Consider the following 24,495-nt stretch of genomic DNA (forward strand, 5'->3'; position numbering starts at 1 on the left):
TAACACAAAAATCAGGCAAATATGTTTAATTTTTTAAAATAACTGATGGCAAAATAAAATATTTACATCACATCATACTGTGTAAACATGTAAGGTCTCTGTACAAAGAAATATACATGCAAAATAATGTAAAAATTTAACTGAAATAATAAAAGAAACAATACACAAATAAAAGTTGTGAGGTTACGAATACACATCCAGTTTTGAATCCAATTTCTTTTAAAAAGTTTCTGTACAATTTTACAAGAAACAAACAAACAAAAACCCAACAAAAGAATAAATAAAATACATCGGAAGCTGCAAAGCTTAACTATGCCAGTTTATGGCTCAAGACCCAGGTGTCTGGCTGGCTTGGGAAGCAGGCTGGTCTCCTTTTTTAGTGTATTTCACACGACAAAGATAAAAAGACATCCAGAAAAATTCAAGCGTGCCCAGAAACCCGGAGTCTTTTGTTGAAAGGCCTCCCCTGCACCAGAGTAATTCTGCCACAGTGACACAGACATCGGACGCCAGCCTCAAGGCGGCTAGTGCTTCATTGGCTTTTTTTTTCTTACCAAAAGCTCAAAATCCAGCCAATTTTTGTACAGAAAGTTGAACGTCAAAAAGTCTAAAAAGTTGTAAATGTCCAGACTGATTTTGGGAAAAAAATAATACTTTGGCATTCTGAATAATAGCATAATAAATTTTAAAACATTACCCTATTATCCAGTTTTATATTCAGAGTATGAAATCACTTTGTACAGTCCTCGAAACCGACAAATTTCACGAAGAGTTAAGTCTCCTTGAACCGATGGCACAGGGCTACGACCCCCCACCCCTCCCCCGACACACGCACACAACCATAAAGCTCACCGTACGAAGTATGTGCTTTTTCTATATATTTATTACAGGTACAACAGAGGTCTTCATAAATAGTTGCATAAAATGTTAAAGCCACAACATTGCACATGATATGAAATAAAACCAAAAAAACCCCAATGAGTGCATTTACAGTATTTTCATCTGACTGTATACTGCTCAACAATCTGATTGACGGCTTGGGGGTGGAAGTGGAAGGAGGGGGCAGCGGGGCAGGACCCAACCTGATGTCCTCGGATGATGGGCAAGCCCTCTGACCCCAGAAGGAAGCCCCGGGAGGTGGGCGGGGAGCGGGAAGGAGGGCAGGTGGGGCCAGGACAGACGGAAGGCAGGACCAGTCTTATATACAAGTAAGGCCTACATTTCATCAGAGCAAAACGATTCATTCTATTTTTATGCAAAAGTTTGAGGTTGAATGCACGTTTCAGAAGCGTAGTCTGGCGTCCCGGCGAGGCACACGCAGACCAGGCAGCTGGAAAAGCTCAGAGCCAGGTGGACACCGAGCCCCAGATGAGGCCGTGGGGACAGCCACCTCGAGGGTGAGTCTTCCCCAGAGGTGTCTGGGATCTCTGTTTTGTTCGTTAACACCAGTGGTTGAACATAGGCATTTTGTTTCCTTGAATAAATCTTGGAAAATGTTAAATTTGCAAAATTCTATTCACGTTCATTTAAAAAAGTTTCTTTTTACTTTTTGCAGAAACCTGAATAAAAGACTGTGATACAGCAACGCGGTCTCTGCTTGCGCAGAGTGTTAGAGAAGGTCCTCCACCCCAGCACAGCCTCGCAGCCGAGTCCCAGCACTGCCGAGCGCGGGTCACTCGCGATGCTATTTCACACGATGAACGCACGGCAGCTGATCAGTTATGTTGGTTGGTGTTTCTCTTCAAAACTCAAATTAACAGCTGATTGGCAGGTGAAAGAGAATGAGAAAGAACTTCAAGATAGGTCAGACTCTAGGCAAAAGCCTGCTCTGTAAGAAGTTTTTAATGCTACGAATAGGTCGAACATCGTTCTGGTGTTTGCGCCGCTCAATGAAGGAGGTCAGTCTGGACGTGTCGAGGACGCCCGCGCCTTTGCCATGGCCATGGCCCGCCTGCAGCCACTGCTCCTGGAGGGCCAGCGCAGCCGAGGGACGTTTGGCAGGGTCCTCTTGTAGGAGGAAGCACACGAAATCCTTGGCCTTCTGGCTCACTCCTTTAAAGTAGTCATCTGGGAAACTAAAGTCTAGTCGGCAAATGTTCAGGCAGGTCTCTTCCACGCTGTCATCCAGGAAGGGGGACACGCCGCTAAGAAGGACATATGTGAGCACTCCAACACTCCACGAATCCGAGGTCAGGGAGACGGGGTTCCCAAGGATGATTTCGGGGGCTGCAAATTCGGGGTTCCCCAGTAACGGGTGGATGTAGTAGGTCGTGTTGAGTTGGACAGCATCTCCAAAGTCAGCCAATTTAATCGTTGGCTTGGCTACACTCTGATCCACCAGGATATTTTCGGGCTAGAAGACAGGATGAGACAACTGTCATTTTCATCAACCCCAATCTTAATCTGCAAGTGACACTCACCAGGAATCTAGGAAGTCAACTGGTACAGACTGTCCACGTGCAAGACAGGATGAAACTCAGCACACAGGCCCAGCAAGGAGGAAAGAGTGCCAGCAGAGGAATGCTCCCCCAGCTTGGCACAGACCAGCCTTCGCTCTGGAAATCAGCATCGAGTTGCTGTGTTACACACAGTGACGCCTGTTTATGAAGCTGGGTGATCATCTTTGCTCCCAGCACTAACAGTAACAGTCTCCTTCCCTTCTCAGTCCCACAAAAGCCCGGAAAAACTCACAGGAACTTTCTCATGAAATGCTGCAAGATCTCAAATGTTTATCTAGGATTTTATTGATTGTTTATATCACTGGAAGCAAACTTTTTTTTTTTTAAGGAAGATTAGCCCTGAGCTAACTACTGCCAATCCTCCTCTTTTTGCTGAGGAAGACTGGCCCTGAGCTAACATCGTGCCCATCTTCCTCTACTTTATATGTGGGATGCCTACCACAGCATGGCTTGACAAGCAGTGCCATGTTCACATCCAGGATCCGAACCGGGAACCCCGGGCCGCCAAAACAGAATGTGCACACTTAAACGCTGTGCCACCGGGCCAGCCCCTGGATGCAAACTCTTAAAAACAGAGATTAGAAATACATGTTCCTATCCCCCACTCCCTCATATTTGTCCCCAGTCCCCCTGGGGGTTCCTGTCCTGGGTTCAGAGGACAAGCTGAGTGGTCCCTATGCCGGGGGGCTGAGCTATGCTCAGACACGCCGCTCGCCCCGAACGGGGCCCCACTAACCTTTAGGTCCAGGTGTGCTATCCTGCAGTTGTGAAGGTATCGGACGGCTTCCAGAACCTCCCCCAGGTACGCCCTGATCTTCCCTTCGGTGAGGTTTCCCCATCGCACCACACAGTCCAGGAGACGTCCCTGGTCAGCCCTGTGGAAGGAGGAACGTGTGAGATGCCCACTATGGGTCCGGCTGGTCCACTTTAGAGACCTCTCTGGTCTAACATGGAACAGACATGTTGTATCTCAGGTGACCTATCTTAAGACACCTATTCCTCGTGACAACTTTCTGAGAAGAATGTTTCACTGTCCCCATTTTACAGATGAGGAAACTGGGCATAGAGAAGGTATGTAACTTTCCCCAGGTCACACAGCGTAAGTGAAGGCTGGAAGTGCAATGAGGTGGTGTGGCACCCCGGCCTCTCTAAACGTTGGTCTATGCTGCTTTCTTTGCCAAAGGGAAATTTATAGTAAGATCAGCCACTTGTCTAGTGATGGGGAGAATTTGATAGTAAGTAATTGTTATGAAAATAAATCCAATTAACACGATAGTGAGGCCAAACCATTTAGTTTTTCAGCGAAAAGAAACGACAGCTGAACGCAGTGAAATCTTAAACCATAAATGGGGGTCTTATAGATTTTTGACGAGGACTCTAGGACGGATCTTGTTAGAAATCCCTAGGAAGATGAGCGGTAACTGTCAGTCATCCGGCTTCTAGAGCAGAAACAACCTCCCAGCACCAAGGACCCACAGGGCCGGGTCTCTGCTCGAAGAGTATCTGGCCCCACAGCAATCCTCTAAAGTAGCTGAGACTTTAAAGGACGCCAAGGTTGAGACATGAGCCCAAGGCCACACAGCCAGTGCGAGGCAGGCCAGGGCCTGACACTAGGCTGGTTGTGTCCAGGCCCCGAGTCCACTGACGTACCCTTTGCACAAGATCAGCCTCCTGAGGGCCTGCCTACTCCCTTCCATCATCTGATAGGTTTGCTATTCCAGAGAGAGGGGTGGAAGGGGTTCACGACGCTCCAGCGGGAGGTTCTAGCTGTGTAGTCCCGGGCGGGCAGACCCTCCTGACATGTCCCCTTCCCCAGGGATCAGGGGCACCAGCAGAGGTGTCGGGGGAGGTGAGGCTGGACCCGGGACCGTTGGAGCCCTGCGGCAGCCTTGCCCTGTGAAGGTCATGGCGTGGAGGTACTTACAAATTTTTTAAGAAAAAGAACACAACAAACAAAAAATCAGGTGCAGGGCCTTGAGGGACTCCCTGCAGGCGAGGGGCCTGAAGCTCGAGCCCCGGGGTCACCGTGGACACAGTGGACATGTCCCTGGGTGGCTCCATGGGGGGGTGGCGCCTGTGGTCTGTCCTACTCTTTCCACTTACAAATGTACCAAGAACTGTGAAATGGTGCAAGGGGTTCTGCTTTGGCCAGTGGCCAGACGTTGCAAATCCAAGTATACGTGTGAAATGACTCCCCCTAACGAGGACGAGGAATTTACACAAAGCTAAATCCGAGATGTTTCAGAGAGCGAGAAGGCTCCCCGGTGGGCTGCCCAGCCCCTGCTGCTGGCACTTTGGGCCAGACAACTGTCTGCTGGGGGCTGTCCTGAGCCCTGCAGGATGCCAAGCAGCACCTCATCCTCAGCTGTGACAACAAAGGCGGCTCCAGACATTGCCGAATGTCCCCTGGGGGTAAAACTGCCCCGGCCCCGCTGGTCCCCCCAGCAGCACTGCTCAAGGGTCACAGTTTCACTCGCTCTTTAAACGCCTGAACTGCGTACTGAGGCCACACACAGGGCCCAGGAAGCACAGTGGGGCCCAGTGGGGCTGCTCTGGTCAGAGGCTCGCCCCCTCCGGAGGGTGTTCTTTCAGTGGGGTGCATCTTACCACCCCCATCCTAACCCTCCTTTGGCGGGCAGGAGCCCGACCAGAGGGGCGGGACTGACTCTGGGGCTGAGCCAGATGCCCGAGGCATCGGGCGTGACCAGGTCTGGTGAGCCCCACCAAGGGGCCCCCAGCCTTGCCCAGCCCTGAGCAGATGTATGGAGTCAGGTCGGCCTAAGACGACCAGCAGTGACATGAGTCTCAGCACCCCACACAGCCTGGCCTCTCGAGATGGTGGGGCACCAGGTGGCCTCTCCGGGTTGGCTGGGACCCCACGGGAGCCCGGGTGGTGCTGGGAGTTTGGATGCTGGCCTTGTCAGCACTACTGAAGGCTGTCCTTCTTCCTGCCATTACCAGAAAGCTCTAAACTGTAGTCTCTGTTAGTAAACGTAGGTTTCAGAAGTTCTGTGAATCCTAAAATCCCTATTTCTAACCTCCTTAGGGAACAAACAATGAGACCACTTGGAGTTGAGGTTGAGGGTTACAATGAGGGCGGAAAGCAATGTGTACGCACATTTCTAGAACCAGGACATAGCTGGTTGGGGTCTCAAAGGTATCGAGGAGGCCAACAAGGAGCGGGTGCTGGAGGTTCTGCAGGATCCCAAGCTCGCGGGTGACCTGGTCGCGCTTCATCAGCTTCTTGTTCACAAACTTAGTGGCCACTGTGCGCTTGGTTCCCTTCTGATCACATCTCTTAACGACAGAGAACCTGCCCCTGGAAAACAGGTTGAGAAGATGATTTCAGAGGACTCTGAGTGTGTCACGGAGAAAAGGCTGTGACCCTGAATGGACCGGTTGTGGGGCAGCCCGCCCTGGCTGGCGACCCCAGCCCTGTCCACAGGCCCTGATCGCCCCGCTCACTCCACACAGGGGCTGTGGCCCCACTATGGTCCCGCTGAAGCCTGCCTGTGTCCCAGGCCCTGTGCTGTGTGACTCTGGCTCGCCTCCCTTGTGGAGGCTGACTCCATTTCCTCACCCTGTGTCTGGGCAGGCCACGTGAACTCCTCCGCCACTGAATGTGGCAGAAGTGACACCATGAGACTCACCAGGCAGCTTCCACCTTTGCTCTCATGGAAAACTTTCACCATCATGTGAAAAAGCTTGGGAGGGACTACTTGGTGCCTCCTAGTCACCTGGCGCCCCCGCTTTATAAACAGAGTGTCTCCTGCTGTCATCTGCCTCTGACTTGTCACTGTAGGATGCCTATGTGGGGCAGGTAACTGGTCTCCAGTTCACGGTCTCTAGAGCTGCACTCAATGAACCACACCTGAGAAGCTTCAGATGCACCTTGCTTTGACGGGGGCGAGATCCTGGACCTCAAGCCCGAGCCTGCTGCCATGATGGGAGATTTGGGGGGGTGGGGGTGGGGGGCGGCAGGGAGTGTGAGGAATGTAAGTAAATCTGTGGCCAGGCGGCAGCTGCGGTGTGTTAAAGAGGGCCACTCCTTTGCTCCTCCTCCCATGCAGAGGCGGAGCCCTCTCTCCTCTCTTGAATCTGGGCTGGCCCGAGGCTGGTTCTGACCCACAGGACATGGAGGGAGCATGGCTGTTGATTTCAGAGGCTGGGCCTTAAGAAGCCTTGCGGCTTCTGCTTCCTCCAGCGCATGAGGAAGCCCAGGGTGAAAGCTGACGTGGAGAGGGCCCCATGGCCCAGGCGAGGCTGCAGGCATGGGCGTGAGATGTGGGCATGCCAGCTGACTGAGCTCAGGAGAGACCAAGAGAGTAACTGCCCTGATGGGCACGTTGCGTGACGTGACAGATTGCTGCTGCTCTGGGACAGCAAGCGCTGGTGTGCCTCGTGCGGCAACCTGACAGCTATGTTAGGCTGACACACACAGACGTGCGCACAGATAACTGGAGCCATGACACCTGGGAGGGCCACTGGAACATCAAGTGGCTGCTGCTGGGACAGCTGCTTGGAAAGTCTCCTGAGAGAGGCAAGCTCAACTGTCATGCTTTTTGACCTCCTTCCTGCGACATGGGTGATGTGGATTAGCACTGTGTGGATAGATGGCGAGCCGAGTCAGAAGGAGCCCGGGTCCTGAGGGTACGGCCCTGGGGTGGAGTGAAACAGCCCGCTCTGCTGAACGCCTCTCAGCTGTGCAGGCGTGCCCTGCCATTCCACCTAAACCCCTACACACAGCTGAAACCTGCGGACATGTCGGCCTTTCTCAACCGAGACCCCATGCGAGAATGGAGACCTACAAGAAATGGTGTGAGGGACTCTTCTCTGAATTCCCCCAAGGATGGGACATAGCTAGACTCCTCGATGCACAGCAGAAAAGCTCACACTACATCAGTGGATGGCGTGTGGCACAGGCCTGAATTGTCTCTTGGACTTGAGCTGAAAACGTCGTCTTCACTTCCTCAGTGTTTAATATCTAAAGGCAATCACGGGGTACGTTTCAAACATAACATATAAGTTCCAATTGCTGGCAGAATACACCGTTTAACTTGGTCAACCTACCCTCACAGTCAACTACACCTTACACTCTGCTCTCTCGGAAGGGGCTCTGGGCTTTGGACCATACCTGCCGAGCTCAGCCACCTCGCTGTAGAAGGAGTCAAAGTTGTCTTTCCAGGTCACCATGATCCCATCACTGCCTGGACCTGCAAGAAGAGCAGCACGTCCCCTGAGCTGGTTCATACGTGGCGCTTCTCAGGGAAGGAGTCTACAAGGCCTGTGCTGTCCAACTCGGCAGCCACATGCGGCCACTGAGCTCTGCGCTGTGGCTCATCGGGACGGAGACGTGCTGGAAGTGTAACATACACACTGCATGTTGGGACTTAGGAGGAAAAAAGATGCATTTGTGTGATAGAAACACACACACACTTCCTTTTCCGTTATTTTCCTGCTCGTGTCTCCGTGGTGGGACTAGCCCCGTATTTTCCTAAACTCCCTAAGCTTTCACATGTGATTTACTTAAAAAAATAAAACTCACATGTATAATTTCTGTGACATCTTTTAAAATTAGAACACCAGTGATTCTTTGCTCTCAAACTCAAGATTTTCTTTTTCTCTTGTGCCATGATACAAAAATCAGAGCTTCCTTTCTTTGACTAAACAAGGTTAAAATATAAGGGGTTAAAATATGTGGGATAAAAGGTCTAAGGCGATTCTGTCTGCTGTCTACACTCAGCGTGCTCCCAGACCGAATTCCCCTTTTAGTTCAGAGTTTTATTCTCGCTCTTCGAAGTGGCTTCCCATATCTGGAGCAGATGCAGGATCAAGGAGAGGTCTCAGCAACGCTGTATTGCAGGGCTAGCCTTCTGTAAAATGACAGCTGGAAATTGATCGGTGCGTATTGTTGCTGAGCATCTGCATATGCAAAGTGCAACTATGGGAAACTTAAAAAGGCCTAAGACACGAGTTCTGCCTCCAGTAGCTCATGGTTTAGCTGAGGAGAGAGAACAAGGCCTTGCTGGGCAGATGGGAGAGCAAGAGTGTCACACTCAAGCAGCTGGGGTCCCACCATGGTTGCCCTGTGCTCAAGGATCAGGAGGACAAGCCCGGAAGGGCTGCCGTCAGGGTCTAAGGCATGGAGCCTTCACAGGCCTCAACCACACCCCCTCCTCCTTCCTCTCACTCCTGTTTCACATGAGACCAACTCAGAGTAGATTCTCTGGAGCCAAAGTGTCAAAGGGATTATCGGATAAAAGCGGAATTGGATCCCAGAACGCGTTTTGAGTACTGAAAACACAGAATGCACCACAGGCTGGCAGCAGAGGCTCAGCGGCCAGTGGCCTCACTCAGAGGCCTTCATAGGGCACCTCCTCTGACCTCACAAGAGGTGAGATCACCTGCCCTGGGACATCCAGAGACCGTGGTCTGCGACTTGCAGCTCTCGTCTGGAACTCCCCCGAGTGACTAAGTGTCATATATTTCCAGCCGTGTCGCGTGTAGGGGGGACTCTGGACTTGAGATTCCCGGAAGATGGGCACCAGCCAGGGCTGCCACTTACCTAGAACCCTCAGACTGGCCGCACACGAAGCTGAGCCCATGTCATTCACAGCGATGCACGTGTAGAGGCCGTCATCTTCTGTGGTCGCACCGACGATCTTCAGAGCGGCCTCTCCTAAGTCACTGCCGCACAACAATACATCAGCGTCAGAAAGGCTCAGCTCCCCCAGCGTGGCCCCCAACCTCTCCTTCTGGGTCACAGGAAAGTAGGAGCTCAAGTGCAGATGAGCAATTTCAAGTGGAATTTTAATTTTAGTTCCATGCCCGGTGTGAAAGGCTCCCTCATGGAAAGCGTCCAGTGAGGAAGGTAACTGAAGGAGGGACCACGTCCGTCACAGCGCGACCAGCCTGTGAAACCGGCCGTCGAGGGCCTCCCTCACCTGTACGAGATGCTGTAGTGACCATCGTTGTTCAAGGTGTTGTGTTCAGGGCCCTTCCAGGTGATCGAGGCCTTGGGGCGGCCACAAACTCGACATCTCAGAACAACGGTCTCCCCTGTCTCACACGTGACCTCACTCAAGGGAATGACGAATTCCGGGGGAACTGCACGAGAGGGGTCAGTCACACGTCACTTGCAGCTCCCTCCCACGCCCAGGGCCTCCCCTCACACACAGGAGACCCACGCTGCTGCCCCGGCCCAGAGCACCGTTTCCCGAGGTTACATTCGACCCTGAGACCTGCCATCTTAAGACCAGAAGACAAAGGTACCAGAACTCACCGTCATAAATGTAGTTGGGATTGAGAAGCTGAAATGGAAAAAACACACAGGTGTTAATCAAAACCACGAGCTGTTTACACGTATATTACTTTCATTCCAGGGCTACAATTCCCATGGAAAGATGAGCAGAAATATGACCTGGATTGCCTGGGTACCAATCAAAACACACCATGTCTCCACCGCCTTTAAGAGCACCTGAAAGCTTCATGTCACATGAATTTGAGTGAGTTTTTTCCTTCCTACCCACAAACACAAAAATGCTGCTTAAATTCGGAGATGTCCATTTTTCTCCTCTATGGGCTGAGTCCAGCTGGTCCCTGGACCCCTTCCTTCTGCAGAATGGCCAGTGTCCTAACCCAGGGTCCTCGGATTCCCTTTGGGAGATATGTTCTTTTTCTCCAGGTAAAACCCCCACAGGTTTGAGGCAATCTGATGATAAAGGAGTAAAGCTGACAGAAGCAAGGGAATTTGCTGGAGCCAAGGAACCTGCAGCTCCACATCCAGTCACTTCCCCTGTGGTCCAGGCGGGACACGGAAGGAAGTCTGAGCCACAGCTGCCCTCACTGTCTGTTTCTGAGAACTCGTCTCTGCCTCCTCCGGGGGCCTAATGGTGTCCTTTGTGAGCCAGGCGCGCACTGGGTGAGTGTGCACGTGTAAACCTGGTTCCATGGAACACACACAGCCTCCGCACAGCCCCACAGGGTCTGCTCGCAGGGCAGGGTGGTGGCGTGCTGGGAGGCGGCTCATCGCGTGTGCAGCCAGCCGATGCCTGAGGAGTGCGCGGCTCTCTGCCACCCCTCCCGCTGGCAGCCCCACCCCGAGGCCGCGGCCAGCTCACCTTCACAGATACCTTGTTGCTGAGTCCTTCCCGCGACTTCCGGTAACCATTCTCTAACTTGCCTTCCCGTTTGCCGTCTTTCTCTTTTTTCTCAGATTTTTTCCTTAAACGGAGTGCTGTGTGCCAAGATGTTGACTTCCTGGGGAGAATATAACACATCCTTAGTGTTATGCCTCTCCAGGGTTCCATAATGAGCCCTGACAGCACTGGAAAAAGCTGATTGTTCCACGTATGTGGGTCAGGTGACCGAGGACACTTCAGAAACAGGGATCTCTGCTAACAACACCGGGAATCACTGCCTGTGATTCTCAACAACCAGGAGGTAAAACCAACACATTCTTTTTTAATATTAATCCTTAAAATTTGAATGCAAAATTTAAGGATTAAAATATACAGGTGCCTGTGATGGTTAATTTTATGGATCTTCACTGGGCCATTCATTGGATGCTCGGATATTTGGTCAGACATTATTCTGGGTGTTTCTGGATGAGATCAACGTTTTAACTGGTAGAGTAAAGCAGATTACCCTTCATATGGTGGTGGGCCTCAGCCAATCAGCTGAAGGCCTGACTAGAACAATAAGACCTGCAAAAGAGAATTCTCTAGCGGGTACCTTCGGACTTCATCGGCACCACTGGCTCTCCTGGGTCTCCAGCCTGCTGCCACAGTGCAGATTTAGATTTGCCAGTCTCCATAGTCGCACAGTCCAATTGCTTATAATAAACTTCTTTTTACACACACACATACATCCTACTGGTTCTATTTCTCTAGAGAACCCTGATAGAGGGCCTGTGAATATTTTTCGAGAAAACAAAATACAAAATGGGATTCTTGAGCAATGTACTAAAATGAAATATTTCTGTGTATCAAGTAGAAACAGAACAAGGGACTGCCACAGAAGTTAGGCTCTCTTAGCCTGAACTCAAGCCAGCAACCCTTGGGTGCGACCGCCGAACCCAGAGGCATGAGGTGGTACTGGGATGCTGGCACATCCATCTGAGACCCATCTGAGGGCACAGCCATGCTTGGGGAGGAATGTGACTGCTGTCAGAGCCTCTGGGTCGGGGTTTTTGGGCTGAAGCCTTTGGAGACTTCAAAAATCACCAAGTCTTGGGGCCAGCCGGGTGGCACGGTGGTTAAGTGTGCACGTTCTGCTTTGGCAGCCCAGGGTTCACTGGTTCAGATGCCAGGTGCGGACACGGGACCACTTGGCAAGCCATGCTGTGGTAGGTGTCCTACATATAAAGTAGTGGAAGATGGGTATGGATGTTAGCTCAGGGCCAGTCTTCCTCAGCAAAAAGAGGAGGATTGGCAGCAGTTAGCTCAGGAATAATCTTCCTCAAAATAAATAAATAAAAAATCACCAAGTCTTGCCATGCTTCCACTCCCGGACGCCATGTGGCTGCCCTCTACCACAGTCAGAGAGATTCAGCAAAGGACAGAGTTTTCGAAACCAGCACTTGGGACTTAGTTTTCTTTAAAATAATGTTTAACGCAGTAAAATTGGTTTCAAGTTTTCTACTTGAAATTAACCTTCCAGAAGATATAAGGCACTGTGGTAATGGCAGCACACAGATCTGTAGCTGCAGCTCACACAATGAGTATCTTCACTGATGTACTCTGGTAACGATTTAAGGGTCCTTGGAAAGTCCTCACCACTCCCCCCTCAAGACCTCTGGGGACTAAATTATTGTCATGCTCTCTAGTGGCTTGAAAAAGCTGTGTGTTTGCAAGTGCAGGTTATTAAAAGAACCTGGTAGAGATGGACGGCCACCCCATCTTCACTTTGGGGTTCCACGTTGCACTTAGAGCTGAACTTGAACTAAGTGACAACGGTGCTGCTCCCTCTCAATGGGCCTCACCCTCCTGGGGCCTCTGCGCCTCCTTTGTGCTCTGGCCCCTCTCCCCCTGGCCGCCTGCCCGGCACTCACTTGAGAGTCCCGTCGGGGTTCTCCATGATGACTGCACTGGTATGCCCCAGGACGAAGCCTGGAATCCAGCCCTCGGCTGCGGGGCACTGGTCAGTGGCGGCTCGGAACACCAGAAACATGTTCTGTTGATTGCTGGCCAGAATTTGAACGACCTCTCCTTGATAGACATTGATCTCATCCTCCTTCACTGCCGTGTAATCGTGTGTCACCAACATGGTGGAGATGTTGCTACTGCTGCTACTTTCACTCTGTAGGGGAAAGATGGAAAAAAAAGGCAGGGAGAAGCTGAAACGAGATCTGAGAACACAGACTCGCTGGTCAGTGTGTGCTGCGACACGGTGACCCAGAGCAGGGCTCACCCAACAGACATGGAGGCACTCCACTCCCTTCCCCCGCCCTCTTTAGTAACCTTGTGCCTCTTTTCCACTAAGTGAAAACCAAGGTGGCTCTAGACAACAATTCAGGAACAATCTAAGAGGTCAGCACAATGATGACACTTTCCTTTTGGAAGCTTTTTATTTAGTCCCATCTTCCTTGCAACCTCAAAGGAACAGCTCAGTCCTTATGTTCATGCCATGCTGGGTTACACCTACGTCACAGGAACGTCACTGTGACCATCATGCTCATTTTAAACTGTTATTAAATCAAAAAGCCACAAAGAGCAGTTCTGCAGCTGAGAGGTTAGACCATGGAGAAGCCCCAAAGTGGCCAGATAAAATGTTCACTGAGAAGGGACGTTCCAGGGTCATGCCAAGTTGCAGGCAGGCCTAAACGTTTCCCCCGCTTTTTCCTTCTAAAAGAAGAATGCAGAATACCTAAAAAGTAAATCAACTACTATTCTGCTCTTACGGGGAGCTGCTCTGCATTCTTTATGTGTCCCCCAGTGGGTGGCCCTTGTAGGAGCTTGCATGATTCAAGTGGCCCAAAGGCAGTGTTGCCATGGGAACACATCACATAGCATCACAGAAGAGCTAGGACACTACTGGGACTCACGCCCAGGAACAGACCCTCGCAGGGAAAGCCTGCCCCCACCTTACCCTGCAGCCCCAGTGGTACCCAAACACCTCAGGTCCCCACTGTATCTTTATGTCCATCACAGTGACTGACACGTAGCAGGTACTCAGTGTTCAGCTAATGATGCACGATTGCTAAAGTAAAACACTGATAATTTCTTAAGCCCTCCTACCCAAGCCCACAAGTTGAGTGATGTTAGCTGGTGAGCAGAAAAAACACAAGTGGTAGTGTTTGTCCCAAGCTATCATTTACCAAGTGACTTCTGTGACCCAAGGGAGAGGAGAAAGTGGAGACCACTGCTGAGTCCTGAGCTACCTCTTGCCCCATCTCCTCTATCAACAGCTGGGGTGTGGGAAACGGCATCAGGTGCCCTGCTCCCGTTAGTCCTCAGAGACTTCCAGCAACCACGCTGTCTGGATGCTCATGGATCCCCAGGACTGCAATGATGCTACCCTCTGCTAGGCTCTCGGATGCCTGGGGCAGGTCCTGGATTAGCGCAGATGCGACCCCCTAGATGTCAGACAGCCCTGGGCCACTGAGCTGGTGTCAGGTCACGCCGGAGCAGACAGCTGCCTGCTGTCCATGTGCCAGTGCGCTGGGAATCCTGGGGCCATGGCTCTGAATCTAGACTCACGGGAAATTTAACTACACACACTAGGGCTGCCAAGCTCTCGTTCCTGTCTCAGCTGAGGAGTCTGTTGATGTTCCTGCCCCTCACGAATGCTCCTGCTGTCCACGTTAGGCTTTAGCCTGTGGATACTCACTCAAACAATTTTATCCTTTTAGCACGTACATCTGTCTCTTGGTATCGGAGGGGGACTGGTTCTAGGATCCCTGTGGATGCCAACACCCAAAGATGCCCAAACCCTTCATCTAAAATGGCACACTACCCTTCCATATGCTGTAAATCCTCTCTAGATTTCTTATAATGCCTAATACTACGTAAATGCTATGTAAATAGTTGTTATACTGCATTGTTTAGGGAATAATGACAAGAAAAAACAGTCTGTATATTTTCAACAGATGCAACCAATGTAGGCCTTTTGATCCATGGCTGGTTAGCTCCTCAGACGTGGAACCCACAGGTACGGAGCTCCGGCTGTACTCTAGTATTCTGACTTATATAGCCACACCCAATAGTTTTGAGACTGCTAAGACAAATTTGCTAGAAAATGTAAACAAAAAACAATTTCTGTGGCACAGCTGCTTTCGGTAATACAGCATACCAGGCTTTGTTTCATAATTTGAGTATTTTGCCACAATAATAAAAGTATATATTTTCTGAACATGTGCCAGGCTAAGTATTAGGCATTTAAAATCTATCTTATTCAATGCTCACAGCCGCCTTGCCAGCAGGCACAAGCATCACTCCCTTACAGAAGGGGAGGTCAGGTATGTGCATGGGCCACTGGCCTGAGAGAAAGGAGGGCTGTTATTGCTGCCCAGGGGGGCAGGCGGGCACAGGGAGGTTGTGTGCCCACATTTGGCTGTGGTACAGTCACTGTCTGGGTTGACCCACATCCACTCCACTCCTGATCTGTGCAGAACTTTCCAGAAGGTGCCCATATAAAGGAAGGAGGAGGACCCGGGCTGTGGGTTAGGCACAGCTGCTTGGCTGTGGCTGCAGACAGCTCCAGGGGAGAGGTCAAGAAGGAAGGAGGCCATTGCTGACCCACCAGGGGGTAAGATGGCCCGAGTGGGCGGGAGCAGGGTACAGTTCCTTTTAACTGAAATACTTCAGAGTCCTAGAGGCCCAAAGCCCATTTTAGGCCTCTAGTGTCTTCCCAGGCTGCTAGGGCATCTCTCTAAGGCACTCTGACTCATCCAAAATACTGGCAACTCCCCTTTCCAGGTTCCCTGCCACATAAGAAAAACTGAGAGGCAGAAATAAGAGGTAACTTCCCAACCTAAACCTTGTGGAACATGTGCCACCCGGACAGTGCCTGTGTCTCAGAGTGAGCATCCCGGGAGGAAGCCAGGAGGGCTGGTCTTCGTGTACGCTCACTGTGTCCAGAGACCAGCACGGGGTTCTGCACTTGAGCAGCTGAGGGGTTCATTCTGCAGCACAGACCCTGAGAACTCCTTGGGCACTGTGGGCAGGAGTCCAGGCTAGGACGAGTTCAAGAGCTTCTCCCCGGCCGATTTCGGAGGGGTCTCAGCTGAAGGCCATGCCTGCATCCCGAGAAGCCAACTGGGAGCCGGCAGGTGGCATGACCAAAACCGAGCTCTGACGCTCACCCGAGCAGTTCAAATCTCAACGGGGGCCAAGCTGCTGTGCAGGACGCAGTAAGGCACCCATAACGGGGACGCCAGTGGCGGGGATGCCTGCCCCGAGCACTTAGTTTTGACAGTAAGACTCAAGGGTAAACAAATGTACCAGGATCCATTTCCTAATTTCTTCCTCTATTCAATATTAAGATTGAGTTTAACAAAATATATAACAAAAAATAGGAAGAAAAAATAAGGCCAAGTCAACCCAAATAAGGCATTAATAGAAGTACAGAGGGAAGAGAGAGACATGCAAAAGCCAGATTTCTTTTTTTTTATAAAGAGAGACACAGACCCTTTTAGGGAAATGTATTTAAAAATTTACAAAGCGATCACATACTCTCATTAGAACACTTCTACTCCCTCACACATGCCTTCAGGAAAATGTTACGGGTCAGGGAATCTGCCGTGTAGAAAACAGGTGGGTAGGACAGTGAGGAAGCCACAAAGTGGAGGAAAAACCCACCAGCAACCCTTCTGCGTGAGAATACAACGCCAGTGACAGCAGACCGCGGGCGAGGCTGCCCGGAGCGCCCCCTGCTGCACGGAACGCAGAACGCTCCCAGGCCCGCGCGCCCCGCCTCCGCCTCCCTCCGCCCCAGCTGCGCCCCCGCCCCGCCCCGGGTGCGGCCAGGCCGGTCTGCAGGCGCCTTAGGGTAGTCTCTCTCTTCCAGCGTGAGATTCGGGGGAAGCAAACACTTCCACTGGAGAGATTCCTTCCCCCCATTTTGTCAGCTTAGTTTGCTTTGAGTTGCTGTTGGAAGTTTTCTTGAGGGATTTTTTTTTTCAGATGAGTCAAAAACGCTGCAAAGATAATTTAAGGCATAAAAAAGCACAACCAAGCGATGAGCAAAAAGCTTAAAGTGTACAAGTTTCAATGTAAATAGGAGATAGACAGCAAGGACACTGACCCCTCTAAAAACTGTATGAGAGGAAGGCAAGGCTAAAAATGTAGTTCCAAGATAATCTGCTGGTCGGAAAACGAAACAGACTTAAAGATGCGTTCAAAAGGTTAAGGATTTGCTTTCTCGTATTAAGGAGACACACACAAAGCAAGGAGTGAGTTAGTAGAGACGAGAGCACGCTGTCCGCCCGGAGCAGAGAGGTTAGAAGGCGTTTGTGTCAGCTCCATGCTGGGCGCCCGTCCAGGCCTGCGGGTTGCGGACACACACGCAGCTACACGTGTGTCTACTCGGTGAGTGCACAGGGAGGCCGGAAGAGTTGAGTATCGCAGCGCAGCACCGGAGAGCCAGGAGTTAGTAGGAGAGCGCGGCGGCCGGGAGGTTTAGAAGAGCTGGCGGGACAGAGGCAGCAGGGCGGGCGGGCGGCGGCCGCCGGGCGTTCTTACCCCATTGCTCTGGGTGGACTGCACGGACTGCTCGCTGGCCGAGGAGCACGTGCTCATGCGGTCCGTGTCCTTGCTGGGGGCCGCGTGGCGGTGCGCCTGCCGCTGGAGGGAGTCACTGTCCCCCGGGAAAGTGAAGGAGCCCGGCCGGCTGGCGGGGGAGGCAGGGATAGAGCTCCAGAAGGAGCCCCCCTTCTGCAGGGGGCTGCTGGGGGGAAAGGGCTCCTTGCCAAATGGAGAAGGGAACGCGGTGGAGAGAGGAGAGTTCAGAGGCGAGATGGCCCCGGGCCTGGGCTTCCCCAGGGGCAGGGAGCCCAGGCCACTCCGAGAGCGGCTGTCCTCCGGGTTGGCCCGCGCTTCCTTGGCGTTTCCCTCCGGGCTTGCGCCTGCAGCATTTCCGGCAGATTTCCTGGGGCTCTCAATCACCTTCATCTTGGGGATCTGCTCTGCTTCTCTCTCAGGACCTTCGGACTCTCCGCTGGGGGGGTGCCTGCCGCACTGGCCGGGGCCAGCCTCCAGGGCGGGGCCGCTGCTGGGAGGAGGCAGTGAAGGGCCGAGAGTGGACATACCTGACATCCTGTCTGCCTCTGCCTGGCTGCAGGCTGCAGAGGAGACCAGCACGGGGGAGTGGTGTCTGACAGGCTGGGGGATCCGGGAGGGTCTGCTTCTGCTCGAGCTGGGGAGGCCACTGCAGCTGCTGGGGCCGCCACTGTGGTTGCTGGGGCCGCTGCTGGGGGCCCCACCACTTGCGCTGCCCCCACCGCTGCCCCCGCTGCCGCCGCCCCCGCTGTGGTTCCTCTGATACTCGATTGGTGATGTCAAGGCTGTAAAACAGTGAGAGACAGTAGAAGAGATTCAGTCCTAGGGTAATCCACCAACGTCTAATCATCATGACCTACAAACACACAGCGGTCCTGGAGGCAGCCAAGGACACCATCTATCAGCAAAGGAAAAGGTCCTGTACTCTCCTGTTTGTGAACAGAGCTAAATTGACTCCATCGGGGTGGGGGGGGGTGGGGTGTGTGTGTGTGTGTGTGTGTGTGTGTGTGTGGCCAAGGGAGCAGAAGCGCAGAGAGAATGAGCATGAGGCTGGGGAGCAAGCAGAGACACAGCATCCCTGCCAAAAAAGAGTCGGATCAGCCCAGAGCATCCCAGGCCAGTGTCAAGGGCAGGCCCAGCACACTGCTAGGGGACACTGAGCTGGGTCTCCACAGGTATCAGCTGGCTCCCACGCGGTGGGAAAGTTTAGCCCAGCAGCTGCAAAGGTATTCTTTAAACCAGAGAGCAGTTAGGCAAAGAAGAACCTGGCTGGGAGCTGAGCAAGCCTGCGATCATCCTGCATGGAGGTGGTGTTAGGGACCACCTCTGTTTTGCAGATTGGACATGAGAGACAAGGGAAAGCAGAGGGCTCCACCAAGACCCTGTGGGTCATGAAGCTGCCCCATCTCTCAACTTTAGTGATTTAGTTTGTTACATAACCATCTGCAGGAAACATGCCAAATAAGACACATGAAAACAATAACGCAGATTCTTAAAGTGTTAAAACCTTTGAGAAATCCAACAATCAGGCGTAGCCCCTTTCTGCCTGTGAGGCATTAGGCCTGCGTGAGAAAGCATCCTGGAGCCAAACGACATTTTACAAACTCAGTGTTGGCCACAGCTAACGGGAGAGAGAGAAGGGGCTAACATGCCTAGAGCTCCCGCTCCATTCCTGATCTCGTCCAACCCTCTGGAAGAGGCATTTATCATCATTACCTAGACTGAGTGTCCAGTAAACTTTAACAGCACGGCCTACTCATGCTTGCAATTTGGGAGGCAGTTCATTTTATTTTAAAAAAGATGATGGTAAAAGTTTAGAGATTTCCCAATAGTTACACGCTATGGATTGGCATTTAATGCACCACTTAAGAACAGCATATTTAAAGAGATGTGCACTTGCTTACTGTCATAGGAGCAAAACCTTTTTCTACATGCACAGGAACTGTCCCGGACCCTCACCAGTTCCACGGGTCCACTTCTCACTGCAAATGTAAAGAGTGATCAGTCTACAGTCTGGACAGGGGCTGGGAGTTCACACCCAGGCAGCTGATGACCACTCGGCCAAAAATGCCACGTGACCCTGGCTTTTCACTGAGTGCCTATGTTCCTGGTTCTTGAATGTCGTGAGAGGTGTAAAGGTGGTTTTATGGTGACAGAGAAACTACAACATCCTACACCACTGGGGTATAGACACAGAACGTGGACACGGAGAAAAGGACAAAGAAAAGCCGTTAAGTGAGGATTTAGCTTCCAAGTGAAATCCTGAAGCTCTTCAACAATCACCAAATTAAAGCCACAGTCAAGCCAGCCATCACAGAGAGAAGCAGGGAGTTTCAGGTCATGGACACAATGAGTCAAAGAAACGATCTGCACGTAAGGTCAGTACGATCACTCTCCTTGGGCAGAACATCTCCCTCTAAGGTATTCTGCAGCCCCTCTGTAGTCACTCACGTCACGGAAGCTGGGAAGGAAGACAAATACGCCCTGTGTTTCAATGGAGGAGGGGTGTGGATGCGTGATGAAGTGCACACAAGTTTAAAGCTGCAGGAGAGCGTCTCCAACATCTTTGGCGAGTTCTGTCTGCTGCCTTAGTTATTCTCACGCATTCCTTCCCTAGGACAGGGCTCTGATGCACACACGGTGCGAGAGACTGTGGGACAGGATGGAGCAGTATGGTGGTGAGGGCACACGCCCAAGAGCCAGGGAGCCCGCTTGGAATTCTGACTGCCATCAACAATCTGTGGGACTCTGAGGAAATTACTAGTCCACTCTGTGCCTCAGCTTCCTCATCTGTAAAATGGGAATAACAGTAGTGATTGCCACATAGAGTCATTGTGAAGATGAAATGAGGAAATATATGGACAATATTTAGAACAGGGCCTGATACACAGTAAGTGCTAAATAAGGCCTGTTCTTACTATCAGTATGTAATAGGAGAGAGAAAAGAAATAGAAATAGAAATGTGTACATTAGGGAAAGAAAACACATGCCAGTAACAGAACACACATTACCATTTAAAAAATTGCGCTGGTTTTCTAAAATTTGGTTGATTTCATGGATCCATGTTTGCCGGACACTTGGACTGGATGAATGCAAAATGAATGTCTCCACCACGTCACCCGTCCTTGATGTCAGAGCAAATTTACAGGGATCATTTTCCACATTTTCCTCCAGGCAAAGGCAACTCACCTTGAAAAAATTAAAGCATTTATTTATAATAGCCAAGCTGAGTGTGGAAGCAACGCAAGTGTCCATCGACGGATGGATGGATAAACAAAATGTGGCAGATACATTCAATAGAGTATTACTCAGCCTTAAAAAGGAAAGACAGTCTGACACATGCTACAACATGGATGAACCTTGAGGACATTATGCTTAGTGAAGTCAGTCAGTCACAAAAGGACAAAGGCTGTTATGATTTCACTCAGATGAGGTCCTTGAGTAGCCAAATTCATAGAGACAGAAGGTAGAATGGCAGCTGCCAGGGCTGGGGGGAGAGGGAGGGGGAGGGGAGGCAGTATGTAACAAGCATGCAGTTTCAGTTCTGCAGGTTGAACAGAGTCGTGAAGATGGATGGGGGTGATGGTTGCATAACACTGTGAATGTACTTAATGCCACTGAGCTGCACACTTAAAAATGGTTAGGATGGTAAGTTTTATGTGTATTTTACTACAAAAAAATTAAAGTACATTTATTCCCACTGGTCAACTGCAAAGTAAAATTCACCCTATGTCAAAATTGAAGCAACCACTTTTTAATTAAGCTGCTTTTTTTTTTGAGGAAGATTAGCTCTGCGCTAATATCCGCTGCCAATCCTCTCTCTTTTTGTTTTTTGCTGAGGAAGATTGGCCCTGAGCTAACATCTGTGCCCATCTTCTTCTATTTTATACGTGGGACGCCTGCCACAGCATGGCTTGGTAAGTGGTACATAGGTCTGCGCCCAGGATCTGAACTGGTGAACCCTGAGCCACTGAAGCAGAGCGTGTGAACTTCACTGCTGTGCCACTGGGCCGGCCCCAGTTAAGTTGTTATTCTTACTGCTTCAGAAATCATTTTCTTGAAGCTTTTCAATGACTCTTTTACCTCAGGTTCATGGGGATTACCAGGAGTTTAACTAAGAGCCTGAATAACTAACTAGAAATGTGGGCCTGGGATTACCTGTTTTCCCATCATTTCCTATATGATGACCTAATGTTTATCCCTTACTTCACTGCCCCAGGAATAACATGAAACCATTTAAAACCTCGAATATTAACATAATGTGTTCTGAAGTTATATTTGTCATCACATCTAAACTACATAAAAGAATTTTATAGAAGCAGGATATGTAAAACAATGTATCAAGGGAATGCCTATGGTGATGGACTTTCTGTCTAGACACTTGTGAGAAGTTCAGGTGACGGGTGGGGGTGCAGTGATGATCAGGGAGGGGCCTCAAATGGCCAGGCGGGAGGGGCTGGAGGATGGTGTGAGACAGGAGGGCCTGTGGCCCAGCGTCGTGCAGCCTGGCTCTGAGGCCTCCCCAGGCTCTGGTGGGCAGAAGACCCTTCCCCAGCCTGAGGAAGCCCAAGTGGGGAGCCGGATGGAAGAAGGCACAGTGTCCTGCCTGTGAACTGAGGTCTCAGGACTCAGAGGGCCTAAGAGGTTCCCTGCTCCTGTCCCTAATGGGGACCCTGGCAGCTTAGGGCAGGAGGCCCTAACGCAGGGAAGCACATCTCCCTTCTTACCTTGGGGCCTGCACAGCTGCAGAGGTGGAGGAGCTGGGGGGGGGTGGGCAGGCTGCTGGGACCTCAGGCCTCCTTCTCTGCTTTTCTCTATGTCACCCTTAGTTTGTCCCCTTTACAGAACTCGGGGCCATTTGCAATATTTTGTCTGTTTACTTATTTGTCCTTCTCTTCCAACAGAAAGCAAGCTACCCCAAGCACAGACTGCCTGTCTTGTCCAGCCCTGCAGCCCGTGCCTAGCACTGAGTGCACAGCAAGTCCTTGTTAAACAGGGGAAAAGATGACAACACCCGCCAAGCTGTCTGCTCTCGTCTTTGAGCAATACTCCAAATCTGTGCCTCTGAGCTTAAACTGAGTTGCACACAGTCCCGAGGTGGTGAGGCACAAATCTAAGGAAGCCAAGGTCTCCTCATCATGAACAGGAATGGCTGTGGTCAAGCGAGACGTGTGCGAGACATCAGCAATGTGAGAATACAGACAGCGGAGGCATGGAGCGGATTTAAAGTTCGGAAGTGTATTAAAGAATTCTCTAAATATTTAGTAAACGAAGGATCTGAACATGTCATCGCTGAAAAGGAAATAGTCTATCAGCATGATGGGCGCGTCAGGACGTGAGAAAACACGGGAGCACGCGTTACCTTGATGCTGTTCTTAAACAGGAATCCCGGCAGGGAGAAGCCCTTTTTTTTATCAAGTGGTTCGCTGAAAATGACGATCTGCTCGAAGAGGAAAACCCGCCTCTCTTTGCAGCGAGGCAGAAGGCCCGTGTCTTGGTCTGTGACCAAGAATGTGTCCTGCAAGAGCAGCTTGCCCTGGGCAACAATTTTACCCTAGAAAGGGGGCAAAGGAAGAGGAGAGGAAAACAGTGCATTCTAAGTTAAGATATCTGAAGTTCTGTTTTCTTTCTTATTCCCATAGAATAAGATATTTTTCTTCTATTAATTTATAGAGCTTAAAAATTTCTTTTATTGTAATGAGTTCTTAGCCCCAAATAGACTAATTACCTAAATAAGATTCTTGCCAACCTCTGTATAAATCACTGGCCTCAGTTACAATCAAAGACTGACAGTGGATCTAGTGCCCAGTTCACACGGGAACAGTGGTTCTCAAGGTGCAGTTCCTGGACCAGCGTCTGCAACCCCCAGGAGGACCCAATGAGAGATGCACAGGATCCTGCGTTTTCAGAAGCCCTCCAGGAGATTCTGCATGTGCTTTTTTTCAGAACCACAGCACCAGAACTTTAAACACTAATTCCCTAAGCAAAACAGTAGGCAGGAAGTAAAAACTTCTCTCATTTTCTTATTCAATAGTTAAAAAAAAAAGATTCTGGTTCTGAGTATCTTCAGGATACCAATAGATAATATGTAATGTGAATAGTCTGGCAAACTCAGAAAAGTCTGTGAGACCAACGATGAACACAGTGACGCTGAAGTCAAGCTCCCAGGCGGGTCAGATGGGCAGGCCCTCCAGCTTCCCACTCCCCGCCAGGAAAGGAAACCCCGCTGTTACAGCAGCAGAGGGCCCCAGTGACAAGGCAGAGTCCTGCCTGTTTCGGCTACCAGGCGCTGGGCTCTGAGCGGGGGAAGGCCCTCAAAAAGCAAATCAAATGCACTGAAAGAAGCTGAAAGGAACTACCAATCAGGCTGAAGTACACTGAGAGACGACAGAAAACCACGCAAAAAGGATGAGCTTTCTACACGAGGAGATAAATAACCCAAGACAAAAGGAAGTGACGGCAGCCAGAGGGGCGAGTTTAAAGAGGAGCAGCGCATTACGTCAAAGCCTTGCAGCCGCCCGACGTTCATCATGTCGTTGCAGCGCTTGGGTACGATGCACATGACTTCCACGGCTCTCTGCAGTGGGGGGAGCAGAGTGAGTGGTCAGCTTCTCTGGGGAAAAGCCGGTGCGCCAACCCTCAAACACACCTCCAGGTCCAGCCCTCCATGTGTGGGGCACGTCCAGGTCATGGAAAAATTGGCCATCCCCCTCTGCGCGACCCTCCCAGGGACAAGCTGCTCAGGAGACACACGGGGATTAAGGGAGGAGCCGGGGGCAGCCTGGGGGGCCCAGCTCACGGGATGCACGTACCTCTAGTTCTGACGTATCCAGGCTAGCTTTCCTGGAATACTTGAGGAAGTCCTGTGTGGAAATGGAGAGAAGAACACACTAAGGATGACGACCGTGACAGCAGCTAACCGTTCCCTTGCTCTCGCTCACGATGCACCAGGCATGCGCTGAGCACTTTACTTCTATTTTCTCATTTTTTCCTCCCAGTAACACAGCAAAAAGGTATCCTTAAATGGATTTCCAGCTGCAGTAGGGCAAAGTCAATGGGATCTACTTAAGCAGGCAATGGCTCCTGCTCTACTCCAAAACCAGCTCGTGCCTCTCTTTCTAGCCAGGTTCTCAGTTTTATGTATGAAGGGCTCTCCAGACATTTGAACAGTTGCTTTCATCACGGAAAAATGTGTGCTTCTGCCTTAGTCGTGCTTAGGAATTTCAATCAATCAAGGGCCATTGCTGAGCCAACAGAGAAACAGGCAGGGATTAAAATTTTAATTTTATGCGATGCTCTAAGAAGATCAGAAAATATCT

The 24,495-nt window shown here is 50.9% G+C and overlaps 1 protein-coding gene across 4 annotated transcripts in view; it reads right to left on the bottom strand.

Moving 5' to 3' along the window:
• Positions 1-535: 535 nt before the first annotated feature.
• The window catches only part of TRIO (trio Rho guanine nucleotide exchange factor), a 356,186-nt gene continuing 332,226 nt past the window's right edge, over positions 536-24,495 (bottom strand). For 2 of the 4 annotated variants that reach the window (XM_023625830.2, XM_070246030.1), the window contains exons 44-57: positions 23,989-24,039; positions 23,676-23,753; positions 22,539-22,730; positions 20,188-20,365; positions 17,141-17,961; positions 12,511-12,758; positions 10,580-10,718; positions 9,742-9,769; positions 9,404-9,566; positions 9,025-9,146; positions 7,594-7,672; positions 5,578-5,778; positions 3,196-3,334; positions 536-2,353 (exon numbers count right to left, since the gene is read on the bottom strand). In XM_023625830.2, coding sequence (XP_023481598.1) covers positions 1,805-2,353; positions 3,196-3,334; positions 5,578-5,778; positions 7,594-7,672; positions 9,025-9,146; positions 9,404-9,566; positions 9,742-9,769; positions 10,580-10,718; positions 12,511-12,758; positions 17,141-17,961; positions 20,188-20,365; positions 22,539-22,730; positions 23,676-23,753; positions 23,989-24,039 — 2,988 coding nt within the window. In that variant the 3' untranslated portion in view covers positions 536-1,804. Of the gene's footprint in view, positions 2,354-3,195; positions 3,335-5,577; positions 5,779-7,593; positions 7,816-9,024; positions 9,147-9,403; positions 9,567-9,741; positions 9,770-10,579; positions 10,719-12,510; positions 12,759-17,140; positions 17,962-20,187; positions 20,366-22,538; positions 22,731-23,675; positions 23,754-23,988; positions 24,040-24,495 lie in introns of those variants that run through there. The other 2 variants (XR_011430259.1, XR_002802647.2) reach the window with 2 other exon arrangements.

This window comes from Equus caballus, chromosome 21 (genome assembly GCF_041296265.1).
Source record: "Equus caballus isolate H_3958 breed thoroughbred chromosome 21, TB-T2T, whole genome shotgun sequence".
Lineage (NCBI taxonomy): Eukaryota > Metazoa > Chordata > Mammalia > Perissodactyla > Equidae > Equus > Equus caballus.